This window comes from Rhinatrema bivittatum, chromosome 1 (genome assembly GCF_901001135.1).
Source record: "Rhinatrema bivittatum chromosome 1, aRhiBiv1.1, whole genome shotgun sequence".
In the NCBI taxonomy this organism is placed as follows: domain Eukaryota; kingdom Metazoa; phylum Chordata; class Amphibia; order Gymnophiona; family Rhinatrematidae; genus Rhinatrema; species Rhinatrema bivittatum.
This window is the reverse complement of record NC_042615.1, coordinates 137,651,874-137,669,186: the sequence shown is the minus strand read 5'-3', so window position 1 is coordinate 137,669,186 and position 17,313 is coordinate 137,651,874. Positions and strand designations below refer to the sequence as shown.

At 43.2% G+C, this 17,313-nt stretch overlaps 1 protein-coding gene across 1 annotated transcript in view; it reads right to left on the bottom strand.

Moving 5' to 3' along the window:
- NMU (neuromedin U) overlaps positions 1–17,313 on the bottom strand; it is a 215,301-nt gene that overhangs the window by 107,303 nt on the left and 90,685 nt on the right. The window contains exons 5-6 of the mRNA XM_029587408.1: positions 3,451–3,480; positions 3,314–3,364 (exon numbers count right to left, since the gene is read on the bottom strand). Coding sequence (XP_029443268.1) covers positions 3,314–3,364; positions 3,451–3,480 — 81 coding nt within the window. The remainder of the gene's footprint in view (positions 1–3,313; positions 3,365–3,450; positions 3,481–17,313) is intronic.

Sequence of the window (17,313 nt, the reverse complement as noted above, 5' to 3'; positions counted from 1 at the left end):
CAATTTTGTTGCATGTGCCAGCTGCAGCAGGCCCGAGGTCAGGCCCACTTACCCCCGTTTGCCTGTTCCAGCACCTGGTTCCACCTCTCTTGCTGCCGTGGGTAGCTGCCTCCTTTGCTCCCAGCTCCTCTGCGGATGTCCCAGCTCTGCGGCGGGCCTCCCTGCGTGGTAGGCAGGGAGATGCCGTCGTCTCACGCCATGCTTCTCCCTAGGCGCACGCATGTGTGCGCAACTAGTCTACCTTTAAAGGGGCAGCGTCGGGAATCCACCCCGCGGTCCCGGATGATGACATCACTGGGTTCCAGTATATAAGGCCGGGCCCAGCCAGTGCTTCCTTGCCTTAGCAACAGGTCTCCACACTTGGCGTGTGCTTAGTTGCTCGTTCCTGCGTTTCCTCTGTGTTCCTGGTTTGTTCCTGCTTAGTCTGTGTTTCTGATTCCTGGTCCTGCCTTACTCCTGGTATCCATTCCTGTTCCTGAGTTCCGTGTCTACCCTGCTTGTCTACGCTACTGATTGATATCTGGCTTGACCTCTGCTTTGTCTGACTACACTACTGGTTGATACATGGTTTGACTTCTGCTTCGTCTATATTCCTGCTTGACTCCTGGTTTGATCCGTGTCCGTTTTGCCCCTACTCCTCGTCTGCCGCCTGCCCTGATCACAGCCTGTTCTAACACGCCTCTGCTGAATCTATTCTGGACTTGGCCTCTCAGGCTTCAGCCTGTTCATACTTGGGCGCCCTTTGTCTTGCTTCCAGTTCTCCTTGGCATCAGAGTCTCTGGGACTCTGCCTCGTCTGAACTTGTTCTCCAGTCTCAGTCACCACTGCTGGCCCTTGGCTGATTCTCACATCACTTCTGGGAAGACCTCGGATGGAGGCCCACCTAAGACCAGCCAGCCCCGGTACCCAAGGGCTCAACCTTCGGGGAACGAGGGCTGGTATTGGAGAAGCTCCAGCCGGTCTTCATCAGTCAGCCAGCTCTGCCTGCCGACAGTGGGGACCTGTAGGGTTCACCCTGTGGGTAGCGTCAACCCCACCTCGGCCCAAGGGTCCACCTCCTGTGCAACACTTTTCAGACTTATCAGGCTAAGTGCCGCTACTTAGCTGCATAAATTGGAACTTATCCAAATACATGCCGTTACTTTTCTGGATAAGTCCCAACTTGCTCTTCAGCCTGAAGTTCCCCCATTTCACCCAGATCCCTACCCAGTAATTTTTTCACTTATGAGATGTTTATGATCATGATCACTTGCACCAGAAATTGAGCAGGAGTAAATATTTGCAAGTAAAACACTTGCGTACAGTACTTTGGCAGGTTTTAAAAAAGCAACTTATGTATGTAACTGTTGACTCCTCCCTGGAATGCTCTGGTCTGCCTTTTTTTACATGCAGAAGTTTATATGCACCCCCAATATCAGGCAAATTTTAAAAGCCCAGCAGGCGCCAAAACAGGGATATATACTGTCAAGTCAAGGAGCAAGATGTTTGGGAGGAGCATGGGCATTCTTGGATTTCTCAATAAAACCAGTGTGTAAATACTTAGAGGCACAAGCACACGCCAGGGTCCCCTGCCATGTAACTTTAAATCTGCTATGGATGGTGTGTAAGTCGTAAAACAAAAAAAACTAAACATATCAGTGAGATTTTAAGGGTTGGGGCTAACAGGGGAGAAAGGAGGCTATTAAACTAGGGGGCGTTAGGAAGTTCTATCCCTTACCTGGGTGAACTAGGAACAAACTGGGAAAATAGGTAATTGCATCAGCACCCATGTCTAAAAAATTCCCCTACTTATGTAGTAGAAGCGGCATTTATGCGCATAGGTGCGTGCTTACTTAAAATTGCATGCACAAATGCACGCGTTCAGCCTATTTTATACCATGCACGCATATACACACAAATGTTATAAAATGGCTGTGTCCCTTGGTGCGAGCCGGCAAATGTGCACATATTTGCGCCCGAGTGCCTGTTTAAAAGTTACTGTCCCTATGTGTGTATGTTGAAGTTTTTAAAATAGCGTATACTCACATACAAGCTATTTTACACAAACACCATTTTACGCATGCTTCTTTTGAAAATTCACCTCTAAGGCTTTTCTCCCATTCTGAGTCTATATAAATCAGGCCCATAGTCAGATTTATTTTTTCATTTTTATCTGTCATAATATCTAATCAGATATTTACAAAATAACATTTTCTAAGGTAATTGTTATGAGATCAGGGACGGTAACTTTTAAATAGGCACACGGGCGCACATGTGTGCGGATTTGCCAGCTCACACCCAGGGACATGGTTATTTTAGAACATGCGCACGTTATAAAATAGGCTGAATGCGCACATATGTGCATGCAATTTTAAGTGGGAGTGCGCCAATGCGCCCGCCTGGGGCTTCTACCGTGTAAGTGGGGGGATTTTAATAGACATGCAAGCTGACACAACTGCCCGTTTTCCCAGTTCGTCCAGGCAACAGATAGGACTTCCAACCCACCCCCTACTTTAATAGACCCCCTTCCTCCCTGTTAGCCCCGATCCTTATAACCTCGCTGATCTGTGTGATTTTTTTTTGTTTTATGACTTAGATGCCATCCGTAGCAGAAGCAGTGGACTATGAACTAGGAGACCAGGGTTCAAGTCCCGCTGTCGCTCCTTGTGACCTTGGGCAAGTCACTTTACCCTCCATTGCCTCAGGTACAAACTTAGATTGTAAGTCCTCTGGGGATAGGGAAATACCTAAAAGTACCTGAATGTAATCCACTTTGAAGTGCTGAAGAAAGTGCGAAAAGCGGAATATAAATCTAATAAATAAGTAAAGTTATGCGGCAGGAGACCCCGACGAGTGCTTGTGCGCGTAAGTATTTATGTACTGGTTTCATTGAGAAATCCAGGAACACCCATGCCTTGCCCAGGCCATGCCCTACCCTTTTTAGAAAAAAAAAAAAGATGTGCGCACACAGTGGGAGATATGTGCATATCCAGGCAGCTTTTAAAATCCGCTCACTGCACACCAGCCCAACATATTCGTGTTTCCAGTCAAGCATTTCTGTTACTTTAAAAAAAAAAAAAAATGTTAAAATGGGTTTATGTTCCACTATTTGTGTCATGTGTTTCATTGTCCTTGATTGCTCTTTTTTTGTATTTGCTAAATTGTATTGTTTTTGTATAATTCTAGCCAATAAAATATATTTTGCTGCAAATGTATAATGTGCCAAATCATACTTAATTGCAGTAATTACCAGGACTAATACAAACAGGAATACTTTTCCTGATTTTTATAGGTAAGCAGACAATTACTCACAAGCAATGGCTGTACAACTTACCATGATGTCTGACTTGCCTGAGTCATGAGTCTTAGCATAATGAAATAAGAACTGTGCAAAAAAAATTAAAATTGTGGTTTTACTACAGAACAGATTCATAGATTAGTGTGAAAGAAACATATAGAAAACTATCTTACCCTCTTGGTATTGTCTTTTTCATCTAAACCCTGTGGGAATAATAAGACAGATAGATATATATATACACTTTATACATTTTCTAAAAGCAGCAAAAGTAACATTCAGCAACAAGAAGTAGAGCAAGCTAAAAAGATACAGTTTAAGAGAAGACAACACAATTCTCATTTCATTCACTTTTTCAGAACATCCTATACTTTGCCCATCATGAAATACTATTCATTAATTTACTCATTTAACTAAAATAGTCAAGTCCTTTGCATGGAGATAGAATTTGTAACAGTTCAGCAATAGTATTGTCTCATATCGTTAGTTCTAACATTTCATGCTGGCACTGCAAATTAAAAAACACAACCTTTCTATAAATTAACTTCCAGTTCATGTCAGATGTTAATTACAGTACATATTTCATTCTAAAATGTTCACATTCATAAATGTTGAAAATGAGCATTATGCTTCTCTATCAGAAGAATGTTATGAACCACTGTAAGAGGGCACTTTGATTCGGCGTGAGTTTTCAGGAGGTATCCATTGTAAAATTGACATCATTAAAGAATTTTTGACTTTGTAAGTGATGAAAATTCTAAAAAGAGGAGTTGATTTGTACACTGCAGTCTCTGATAGCTGCATTGTACAAATTAACTCCTTTTCATCACTTAAGGTAAAACATTCTTTAATGAATCTGTTTGTGTCTGTAACACCATCCCCCTAACCCCAAACCACCTCCCAAAAACTCACCCCAAATCAAAGTGCCCCCTTACAATGGTCCATATATAAAGTATCAGACTGAGCCCTATAAAGAGGTTCTCTCTCTCTTTCTCCACCTGATGTTCACCAGTCTCCTGTGCATACTGGCTGAGGAAAATTTGGAGTTACATGCATCAGTGCTGAAAGACCTTTTCCACTTATTTTTTCTGGGCGCAGGTACCTCAATGTAAGTGTGCCCTTCCCATTCATGTAGCTCCTGCACGGCCCACTTATGCCAAATACCTAACAGTGTCACAAGCCTCATATTAATTTATTTGCTTTGGTGGAGCTGATTAAATGTTTTTAGAGCAGGGGTTTGGCCTGGAAGTTACTCCTTATTCCTTTTCCTCCTATTTGAACCTGAGCCTCTACTGGCATTTTAGTGTCCTGAGCTCACAGCTACACTATTTTTTCCCTTTTAATAGGTCCATCCTCCTACTGTTCCTAGTCCAGTCATTTCAACAATGCCCCTGAGTCCAGGAGCTATGTACCAGTACTCCTTCGGAAACCCTATGTCATAAGCTTTAAATTCAGCCACCATGTATTGCCCTTAATGATGATCATGACTCACCCCAGGGGCTGCAAACACTGCTTCTGCAGCATCCACAGCTCCAGTCAACCCAGGGTGCAGAAGACCTGAATTGGAGATAGAACCAGGAACCTTCTGCATGTCAATACACACTGAGCCCCAGGCTGGTCCTATTAAATGTTTTTACACAATATTTACAAAAACTTAATTTTATTTAATAATATTTTTACCATGGGGCATCATTTCATTATTGTGGCCTGCATAAATGTGTTTCTAATATCATAAGCTTAGCAAAAATTATTTTGCAACAGCAATAACATTAATTTTGCATTGAAAGTCAGATTTATGTATTTATTCTTATATTTATAAAACTGCCTTGAAGTGAGTGCAAACCATTCTACAAATTACAAAACAGAAATGTATAACATGATTTATCTGGCCAAACTAATATGCTGAACTCTAGCTGTTAAATAACTGAATAGAGGACTCAATAAAACCCAAATGCTAGACTATGATTGTTAGAAAAACAAAACCAATTATATTTCAATTGCTGCACTGTGCAGTTAAAGTGGATTTTTAGGCTGCAAAAGCGTTAATTTATTCTGTCTTGAAATCTGACACAGTATCATTTGTGGTCAATTGTATATATGACTACTGTGATTCTGCTTCAAAGTACACAGAAATATAGTTTGAATATATCTTATGTATTGTTGACTCATCATTTTGTTTAGTATTCCAAGATTTTACATCAATTTTCAGACTCAGTCACTATAAAATGAAAAGTTAATTACCTCCTGCTGTCCTCAGACAACACCTTTATCTTAGAAGTTGCGCCTGCCTCCAGCCCCGAACCCGGACCACCCCGCCAATGTCCCGCCCTTTTCAAGCCCCGGGACATATGTGCGTCCCCAGGGCTTGCGCATGTTGCCGGGCCTATGCAAAATAGGGGCGCGCACAGTAGCAGGTTTTTGTGTTTACGCGCGTAAACCTTTTAAAATCCACCCCAATGGTTTTTTATTGGCAACAGTACAATATATTGGGCAAAATTACAATACAAAATTACAATCAATTATTACATAAATATGTATGGGTCCTATATTTTAAATCTATCAACTCAAAATTTAATTATAACCATTTCCTGCTGACATAACAAGTAAAAAACAGATGCATTTATACACCCCCCACCTACTCTATTGATATCAAACAGGTGTGCATAAAGAATAGGATATAATCACCACATACCTAAAAAACCAACTGTAAATGTGGAGGTCTATATTCAGACAATCTAGATAGCAAAGTTAGCTAGATAAACTTATCTGGTTTACTTTGTAGGCAAATTCAACAATACAGCCACACTACTGAATATTAGAGATGTGATTCGACTGAACCTTTTGGTTCGGCCTTCTTTATCGGCCCGCTGCGGGAAATTTTGTTTTCCCATGGTTCGGGACGATTTTATTTCATCTGCCCCCCCAAAACGATGCCCGAAACCCACCCCAACCCTTCAGATTAAAAAAAAACAAACCCCAAAACTCCCCAACCCTTCAAATTTAATTAACTGCAACCCCCCACCCTCCTGACCCCCCAAGACTTGCCCGACTCCCCCCCAAGACTTACCAAAAGTCCCTGGTAGTCCAGCGGGGTCTCAGGAGCGATCTCCCCCTCTCAGGGCATCTGCTGCCACTAATCAAAATGGCGCCAATGGCCCTTTGTCCTTACCGTGTGACAAGGCTATCGGTGCCATTAGCCGGTCTCTGTCACATGGTAGGAGCAATGGACGGCCGGCGCCACCTTAAAAAATGGTGCGGGCCATCCATTGCTCCTACCATGTGACGGGCCGACCAATGGCACCGATAGCCCTGTCACACGGTAAGGGCAAAGGGCCATTGGCGCCATTTTGATTAGTGGCAGCCGACGCTGCGAGAGGGGGATATCGCTCCCGGGACCCTGCTGTACCACCAGGGACTCTCTGTAAGTCTTGGGGGGGGTTACAATTAATTAAATTTGAAGGGTTGGGGTAGGTTTGGGGTTTTTTTTTGTTTTAATGTGCCCTTTCTCCCCTCCCCAAAAACCATAAGAAAACCACATGAAATTTCGTGGGTTTTCCTATCGTTTCGTCGAACCTCCCGAACCGCAACGAAATAGGAAATAGAGACGATATTTCCTATTTCGTCGCAAACAAATGCACATCCCTATTGAATATTGCCGGCTACCTTACGGGCCGATACAGTAAAGTCCGCGGGAGAGTGGGCGAACACCCGCTCTCCTGTGCGCGCGATTCAGTATTCAAATTAGGCCCAGCAGTAAAAAGAGGTAAAAAGAGGCGCTAGGGACACTAGCGCGTTCCTAGCGCCTCTTTTTGGACAGGAGCGGCGGCTGTCAGTGGGTTTGACAGCCGACGCTCAATTTTGCCGCCGTCGGTTCTCAACCCGCTGACAGCCACGGGTTCGGAAACCGGACGCCGGCAAAATTGAACGTCCGGTTTTCAACCCGCGAGCCGACTTCAAATTTTTTTTTTTAAACTTTTTGTAACTTTCGGGACCTCCGACTTAATATCACCATGATATTAAGTCGGAGGGTGCACAGAAAAGCAGTCTTTACTGCTTTTCTGTGCACTTTCCCGGTGCCCGGAGAAATTAGCGCCTACCCAAAGGTAGGTGCTAATTTCTGAAAGTAAAATGTGTGGCTTGGCTGCACATTCTCCTTTCTGAATCGTGTGGGAATACCTAATAGGGCCATCAACATGCATTTGCATGTTGCGGGCGCTATTAGGTTCGGGGGAGGTGGACATGCGTTTTCGACCCCTTACTGAATAAGGGGTAACACTAGAGCGTCGAAAACGCGCGTCCAATCACGGGTTAACAGTGTGCTCCGCACTGTACTGTATCGGCCTGTAAATTAGTAAGCCAACTAACTATAGCCAGCTAACATTGGCCAACCCTTTGACTTGACCAGACTTAGCTGGCTAGGTCATCCGGCTAACTCTGAATATTGAAGTTAGCCACTTAACTTAGCCGAGTATCTCAACTCCTCCCAGTTATGCCCCTGGACCGCCCCTAACATATCTGGCTAAATTCTAGCCACCTAATTTATTAGCCAGCTAGAATTTAGCAGGATAAAGGCTGAACATATCCATCTAAATGGCTTACCTGGTTAACTATTATGTTATCCATCTTAATGGCTTTTGAATACGGACCTTGTGAAGTAAAACTTAACAGGTGAATTTTAAAAGTCCTATGTAAGCAAAAGCTGGGAGAAACGCATGTGTATTGGCCTGGCGCATGCTGAGTGGATTTTAACAGGCACCAGGGTACATGCGTATCTCCTGGAACGAGAGTAGAATTTTTTTTCATAAAAGGGGCGGGACATGGGCATAGGCAGGGCATGGGCATTCCAGGAAATATGAATGAAACCAGCAGATAAGTATTTACGTACACCAATGAGAACCGGGGTCCCTATCTGCACAACATTACTTCTGCTATGGAAGGCGTGTAGGTCATGAAAACAAAAAAAAGCTAGGCTAGTCACCAGGGTTTTAGTGGTCGGGGCTAACAGGGTAAATGGGAGCCACTTTATTGGGGTGAACTGGGGAAACAGGTAATTGCATCGGCACACATATCTACTAAAATCCCCCCTACTTATGCGACTGAGGCGGCATTTGCACGCACATGCAAGCCTCAATGTAAAATCGTGCGCATGTTCGTGTTTACGCGCGCCTGATATAAAAATCACTTTGCCATGTGTGCGAGCCAGCAAACACATGCGCGAGCTCCCACGTGCTGGTCTTAAAATTCACCTTTAAATGTTCAACATCCAAAATTTGTTAGCAACAGGCCATTTTTTAAAATATTTTTTTCTTAATAAATAAAAAGAACAACCCTACAGTAGATGGAGTTGGATTTTAAATCGCAAATAAACCTTTCAGAAAGGAGTGACCAAACCTACTATCTTGTTGGGAGTCCCTGTCCAAACAGTAAAGAAATGTGAATGCATGGATTGAACTCCAAATTGTAGTTTTGCACATCTCTTCCATGGAAGCTGACCTCAGATGGGCCAACAATGCCGTCATGATTCTTGTCTTGCTGTGCACCTAAGAGATAGCAGGCTTGTTTAGCTCTGGGAGCTTCTTCGACTATCCGTGACCAGCATGGCTATTAAACTCCTGAAAACGTATCTACTGCTTTGCCTACCCTAAGACGTTAACTTTTAAAGAGGCACATGGGTGCATGTGTGTGTGATCATCGGCCCGCAACCAGGGATGCGACCATTTTATAACATTTGCGCATATATGCATGCATGTTCTAAAGTAGCCTGAATTTGCACACGTGTGCACAATTTTAAGTGGATGCATGCCTATGCGCGCAAATGCCAAGTCTATCGTGTAAGTGGGGAGATTTTAAAAGACACATGCGTGGACAGCATTACCAGTTTTACCAGTTCATTCCCAGTTTGCACAGGTAAGGAATAGGACTTCCAAACCCCCTTAGTTTAATAGCTCCCTTTCCCCCTGTTAGCCCCCTTTCCCCCTGTTAGCCCCAACCCTTAAAATCCCACTGATGTGTTTTTTTGTTTTACGACTTGCACATCAACCATAGCAGAAGTAAAGTTGCATGGCAAGGGTCCCTAGAGTGTGCCTGTGTGCATAGGTATTTATGCACAAATTTCAGGGTGAAATCCAGAAATGCTCATTCCCCGCCCAGACCCCTCCCCACCCCTTTTTCGGAAAATTTCAATTGTGCACATAGCAGGAGATATATGCATACATGGGCAGCTTTTAAAAAATGCTTGATGTGCATCAGCCAGACTTGTGCACGTATTTCCAGGTTTTGGTATGTGCCGGGCTTTAAAAATTGAACCTTTAAGTGTTTTATCGATAAAGTTTTTATTAAAAAATGAAGGGTAATGACCACAAAATGGCTTCAATTTGCTTGAAATAAAAGCACCCAGGTGAGAACAAGATGGCAGCAGAACTAAAACGAGAATAGGGAGAAAATAGTGCTCATTGTATCGAAAAACATGGTAAAAGGGCTTTTAAAAAGTGTTTCAGCAACTCTTCAAGAGTTGCTGAAACACTTTGAAAAGGTTTTTCCTATAAAACTATTAGTACTGCACTGGGAATTTAATCTGATTAGATTTGTAGAAATACTAAAGGTTGCCAGCATGCCAGAATATGCTGAAATGCTAGAATGTAGGTCAGAAGTAAAAAAGTATGTGTAGTTCAGTCTTAACTTTTGTTCCTGCCTTCTGGGCTCAATTTACAAGAAATCGTATGACTCAAGAATCCCAGCTTCATTAATATGTATGAGATAAAATTGTAATACCAGCCTATTAAGAGGATGTTGTGTAAATATCACCCAATTAGAAAAATGTTATGAAAACAAACTAGCTCATTGTGTATAAATTGGATTTAATCTATTGTGTAAATAATGCTCTCCAAGATGGCTTCTGAATTGCCTCTCCTGGAATATTCCACACTTTATCTAAATAAAGATCTTTGTTAAGCTGCCAGTATGAAGTGTTTATTTTGTTTAATCCAGTGGGCAACGAACAATATCAGGGAAGGATTCAAAATGCATGCTCAGAAGATAACCGCTGTAGAGCAGAGAGTTACATCTCAAGAAGAAGGAACATATGATTTAAGTCAGCAACTATCAGCACTAAAATATGAGAAGAAATCTTGACAGAATACATGGAGGACCAAGAAAACAGGGCCACAAAAACAATATCAGAGTTATTGGGCTGCCTGAGTTGGTAAAAGACTGAACTCATGGAGGTGAATTTACGAAGATACTCATATAAAAATAGCAAGTATATGTTATTTTAAAAATCGCAACATACACGCATAAATCAGGGACTGTGAGTAAATTTGCACAAATATAAAAGAGGCAAGTCAGGGGTGTTTCGGATAGAGCCAACATTTAGGCTCATAAATTAATATTGTACAACTTGCCAAAATGACATGCGACTTTTACTTGCATATATTTACTTTGCTCAATATCTAGAGTAAGTTATTGTAAACATATTAAAAGTGAAAAATTATTGGGTGTGGTGTCTGAGTGACATGGGGGGACTTTGGACTGAAGAGCAAGGAGGGTCTTTACAAGCTGCATATGGACTGGACAAACTGGTAGCCTAATTGGAAAACTGATTATTTCATTGCTGCGCACATGTTATAAAATCCCCTGACTTGCGTGTGTAAAAGCCAACTTAGGGTGGGTAAATATGTCTAAATAATGTGAGTAAAATCTATTCGTGTATCCCTTTAAAATTTGAATTACAAATATGTGTTAACTTCATTTCAGCACACTTATCTGGCTAAATTCTGACTTATCCAGCTAAGTAGCACCTTATCTGCATAGATAGAAAAGTAAAAAAAAAAACACCCAAAAAACTATCTTAGTCCGAAAAGTACTGCTTAGACAGACAAGTAGTGCTTTTCAGAGTTATGTGGCCGCGGGTAATTAGCCGCAAAAATCAGAACTTATCCATATGTCTTTGGAGCAGAAGACAGTGTTGGATAGAGTTCAGGCCACATCTAATCATCTTAAGATCCGTAACATGTAGATTTTTAAAAGCGTTGCTGGCGTAAAAACGGTCCCATACACATGTATGTGGGCCGCACGTGAACAATGCGAATTTTAAAAAGCTGGGAAGTATGCGCGTCTCTCTCTCTCTCGTAAAGGGCTCCAACACATATGCATGGTAGGGATATTTTAAATGGTATATGTGTACTTGTATGCACAATATAAAAATTGTGCATATTTTTGCTCGCGTGCCCAATATGCACGATTATGGGCGCACTCCTTTTAAAATTTACTTGTGAGGTTATATAAATATCATTATTTTACAAATTTGGAAACAAAGCTAGCAAACTCTTAGCAAGAATAGTAAAAGATGTAAAACAGAACTATTACAGATATTAAAGATAAGCAGGGCAAACTCCACAATGACACAAAGTAAATTATTAAAATTTTCACCGACTACAGAAGTGAACAATTCATTTTTCAAAGTCATGACCAGCTCAATGTGTTGAACAAACCAATTAACCTACACTGATATTTTCAGGGTAATTGCAAATCTGAAACTAAGAAAAACTTCAGGAACTGATGATCTTATCTTAGAGTTTTTATAAAATTCTGAAATTTCAATTACTAGCTAAGAGATATGGATATTCATATACTTCTCTATGTTTTTTTCACCCAAGAAATAAACCAGGCATTGATAGGTATACTGTCAAGGAAGTGTAAGGATTTATCTGCAACAAATGCCTATTGGCCAATATCCTTACTAAACGTAGGGGTAGATTTTTAAAGATGCATGCGCGTCCATCTGGCATGGGACCCGGTGCATGCACATGGACGCGCATATTTTATAACATGCGCACGTGCTATAAAATATAAAAGGCATGCGTGTTATAAAATACAAGCGGTGTGCGCATATGTGCGGCAGATTTTGTAATCTGCGCATGCTGATCTGACTGCTATATACGTGTCGCTGCTCAGCCGCCGGTGGGATGAGGTCCACTGGCGGCCACATGAGCCTCCCTGTGCCCGGGGACATTGGCTCCCCTCGGGATACCACTGCTCGAAGCGTCCCCTAATACTCGGCACCCTAGGCCCAGGCCTAGTTCGCCTAGTGCTTCCACCGGCCTGGGTGTGCCCTCAGGAAATATTGTGCGCTGGGCCTATAAAACTATTGAATTGGTGAGGCTCCTTCGACAGAGCTACAGAATTTCATGAGACGATTAGGATGCCAGGAACCACGCTAGACTCGGGATCTTGCGGTATAGAATGCTAACGTTATGCAGCACCCTGCAGTCAGCAGCATATTACAGTACTCCTTCCCCCCTTCCGCCACCAGGAACCATCCAGGCTGTTTGTTCTTGGGCTTGTGAGGAAAGAAATGGAATTTCCAGACCAGAATGGGGTCATTGAGGTTCTCAGCCAGTAACCAGGATCTTTCATCGGGGCTGTAGCCCTTCCAAACCACTAAATAATAAAACTTGTTTCTCACTACATTTTTGAGTATCTGTTCAGGGTCAGAGTTTTGAACAAAGAGCCATGGAATAAGTTATGGATAAGGAGAAAGGGGGGAATCTTGAGTTGATAGGTCACTAGATTTGTTTGCTTTTTGACCTAATAAGGTCCAATGAAACTAGGGGTGAATTTATGCAAAGGCACCATTTGCTAGATGTTCCTTGTGCTGAGCTACACCTTGTCAAAGAAACAAAGTTGAGATGCAGATTTATGCTTCCCGTCAGCATTCTTCTTGAAGTGGTCAACCACCTCCCCGATGTTACGCCTGTCGGTCGCAGATGTCTGCAACCACTAATGCTCACTTCTTTCTTTGCTGCATTGTCATCCTTTGGAAGAATGGCGGCCTCCGCCAGCCACTGCCGATCAGCCTGGCATTCCCGGGACGGCGTGGGCCCTGCCGACTGCCATCCTGTTTCAGGAATTACTTAGGCGCTCGCGCACGGGCCACCTTTGAAAACATCATGGCAGGAACCTCGGGGGCATCCCTTCCGGATGACGTCACTCATCTCTTGTAAAGCTGGCTGGCCCTTTGCTTCTATGAGATAGCAAGGAGTTCTCTCGTTGCTGAATTCTGCTCCATCCTTGGACTTACGGTTCCAGATTCTACATGGTGAGACATTCTGGGTACCCACTCATCGGGGGCCCTACTTAGTCTCTGGCTATCCGCTCCTCGGAGGGCCTTTCCACCTTGGACTTCTATCGCTCCCACTTCCCGGGACCTCTGCTGGACCTACCTCCTGTGAGTACTTAATTCTACAGGATCTCTACTATCAAGCCTCATTGTGGGATCCTCTTCGATGTACCCCATGCCTCGGGCCACTACCGCCTCATCCCAGAAGGAATCACTCCGGTATACCCTGCCTGCAGGTCATTACTGCACCACCTTTACAGGAACCTCATTGGGGTCCTTGCACCTCGGACTACCACCTTATTACCACCTCTCCACGGGCCACTAACGGATCTTCACATCTGAGGTATCACTCTTGGGTATACCCCTCTGCTCAGAACTTCACTTTGCTACATCTCCCGCTCCGCGGGTTGTGCCTTTCTCTTCTTTTAATAAAGACTCTAGTCCACAGCTGTGTCTGATATCGCCGAGACCGCACCTACCAATGGTGAGGCTCACAGGGCTCCTCCCTGTGGGCAGAGACACCTCTCACCTCGGGCCAGGGGTTCACACTTTTACAAAACATAACACCCGAGAAGGATCTGAGTCTTCTTCTATATCTCCTGTAGGTTGGCAGAAATATGGTTCGCTGCCAGGATGTCTGTGGAAACACAGAGAGGTAGAGCCATTCTAGGGTGTTGGCCATACACGATGTGGAACTGAGAAGATCCCGAAAATTCACTGATATGGTTGTTATAACAGAATTCAGACCATGGAAATAGTTGCACCCAAACAGCTTGCCTAACCAACCCTTAGGCTCTGAGAAAGCCTTCTAGGATCTGATTAACCCTCTGTCTGACCATTACATTGAGAATGTTAGGCAGAGGAAACTTTAGTGTCACTTCCAACTGTTTACAGAGGGCCTGCCAAAACCTTGAAGTAAACTGAACTTCATGGTCACCTACAATATGTTCTAGGAGCCCATGTAGGCGGAATATATGTTGCAAAATGTGGTGGTAGAGGCCCAGGGCTGTTGGTAAGGTTTCTAGAGGGACAATATGAGCCCTCTTGGAAAAGCAGTCCACAGCCACCCAGATAACATGGTGCCCTAAGAGGGGGAGTAAAGTCTATAGATATGAATCTAGGGTTTCTGGGGCATTGGCAAGGAATGAAGTATGCCTGCCAGTTGTTGGTGGGAGGTTTTATTTTGTGCAAAGTTATTTCAGATAGAAACGTAAGTCTGCACTTCTTTGGCTAAGTTGAGCCACCAGAAGTTGCAGAAGATAAGGACTACATTGTTATGGATGCCCTGGTGGCTGGCCAATTTGGAATCACAGACCCATTTAAGGACTTTCTGTTGGAGGTGATTGGGCATGAATATCTTACCAAGAAGAATTTGGGATGGTGGCATGGGGGTAATAGTGATAATCTAGGCCAGGTCAATGAAATGCTGATGGGTGAAAGAGGTCTGTGGGGTCAATGATCTGGAGATGGCATCTGCTTTGATGTTGCTCTCTGCTGGGTGATAAGTTAAGCAGAAGTCAAATCTGGCAAAGAACAAAGACCATTCAGCCTGTTGAGGGTTGAGTTTTCTAGCAGTTTATAGATATAGCAAGTTTTTATAGTCTATGAAGATGGTAAAGGTGTGTAAGGCACGGTCACTCTTCCAAGTCTAATTTAATTGGGATCAATGCCATAATTTCTTTTGGCTGGAGAGAATTTTCTTGAGTAAAAGGTGCAGGGTAAGAGTTTGCCATTGGAGGCAGACTGGGAATATGCATCCCCTACACCCACCGAGGAGTCGGACAGAACAGAGGGGGAGTGGTTTCACATGGAACCTTAATGTTGTTCAGGCACAGCTTATGAAGCCATCCTTTGAGCCTTTGGAATCAGCTTCTTTGAAGTTTCTCACATGGAAAATATTATTCCTTGTTGTGATCACATAAGCCAGATGTATGTGAGCTTCAGATATTGGTTGATTACTCTCCTTATATGCAGTTCTTCCACAATAGAGTGTTTTGTTTGTTTTGGGGTTTTTTTACCAAAAGTGGTAAGAAAAGTGGTGTCAGCTTTTCATATAAATTTTTATTTATTTATTTAAGGTTTTTTTATACCGGCATTCATGAACTCGTTCACATCATGTCGGTTTACAGAAAACAGGGGTGCGAATAATACAACCAAAAACATAAATAACGTGATGAAGAGAAGCAGTTACAATTAACAAGGGCTAATGAACTGGGACTGTAAGAAATAGAGAGAGATAGAGGAGGTTAATTATATACAAGTGTACAATATAAATATGGCGTCCCATATATACAGCTTCTGAGCAGAGAATTTATTGATGGTGCATGTTAGGTGGAGTTCGGGAAGGCTTGCCTGAAAAGCCATGTCTTGAGTCTTTTCCTAAAGGTTAGGAGGCATGGTTCATTTCTGAGATCTGGAGGGATGGAGTTCCATAACGGTGGGCCTGCTGTGGAAAGGGCTCGGTCTCTTAAGGTGCTGTGATTAGTGGTTTTCGTGGGTGGAACAATGAGGCATCCTCTGTAGGCTTCCCTGGTCGGTCTTGTGGATTTGTGTAAACGGGGAGGAATTTGTAGGTCGATTATGGTATGTTGGTGAATGATTTTGTATATCAAGGTGATGGATTTATAAATGACTCTGAAATGAATTGGTAACCAGTGGAGGTCTTGTAGCACTGGGGAGATATGGTCTCTTTTCCTAGTGTTTGTCAGTAGACGGGCTGCTGCGTTTTGGACCATTTGGAGCGGTTTTGTGTATGAGGAGGGGAGGCCAAGTAAAGTGGAGCTGCAGTAAATCAAACCATTATGTTAACACATATTCTTTCCAAGGCTACAGGTACATGTAGGTGAGAAAGCCCTTCATTCCTTGGACTGTAAGAGTCTTGGCTTCCTACTGAAAGAGAACTCAGCCACATTGTCTGGGCTCACAACTTTTCATCTCTTACAAACCTAACCGGATGGGCATAGCAGTTGCCAAGCATACACTGTGCAATTGGCTATCAGACTGTATAGAGCAGCTTTTAAACTAGAACAAAGGGGAAAGCCGACAGTCACTCAGCAGTGCATGGTTCGAAGAGAGGTGCCCCTATTTCATTCTCAGTCTTTACGTTGAATGTTATTCTCTTGTTTTAAATGTACCCTGTTTTGAAATGTTCTTTGTATCGCTCCCAAGCGACTGTTCTGGTTCCATGTAAACTGGTGTGATCTGTATCCTATACAGGAACGTCGGTATATAAGAATTTTAAATAAATAAATATAGTTTCTCTACAGCTCAGCAACCCTGGGATCGCTGTTCCAGTACCTGAGGGACTTCAGCCCTGCCGGGCATATCAGCTCACTACAGCCACCTCCGGTGGTTCTACTAACCTGTCTAATAAAAGTACTATCTGTGTCTGTCTCCATATCCAAGCCTAGCCGGTGGTCCCTCTCAGGATATCCTCCTGGGGGTACAGTCATCTGCCATCGGCCCAAGGATCCACCTATCTACATTCCTCTACAGCTGAGTGTCCTCTCCAAGCACTCCTCTGATAACAGATTGCTACTCCTTTCCCATCAGGAGTCTTGAGCTACAGATTCATATCAGATTGCTACCTCCGCAGTCTATACCTTAACAAATTGTTTACTACTCCCTCTACAGGAGCTGAGCATATCAGATGGCTAACTCCTCCTTCCACAGGAGCCAGTTCATAACAGATTACTAACTCCTCCTTCTACAGGAGCAAAGCATAACAGCTAGGAAATCAGCTCCTGTGAAAGAGGAATTAGCAAACACCCTCCAAGCAGCGGGGGGTAGAGAAAGAGCATACTACCATTTACATGAACAGCTGCATTTCTCTTTTTTTTCTGCTGCAGTGTAACATGAGCCAACAGCCTGGAAAAAGCCAGAGCAAGATTGAAAAGGTTGCCAGATCTCTTACTGTGAAAGT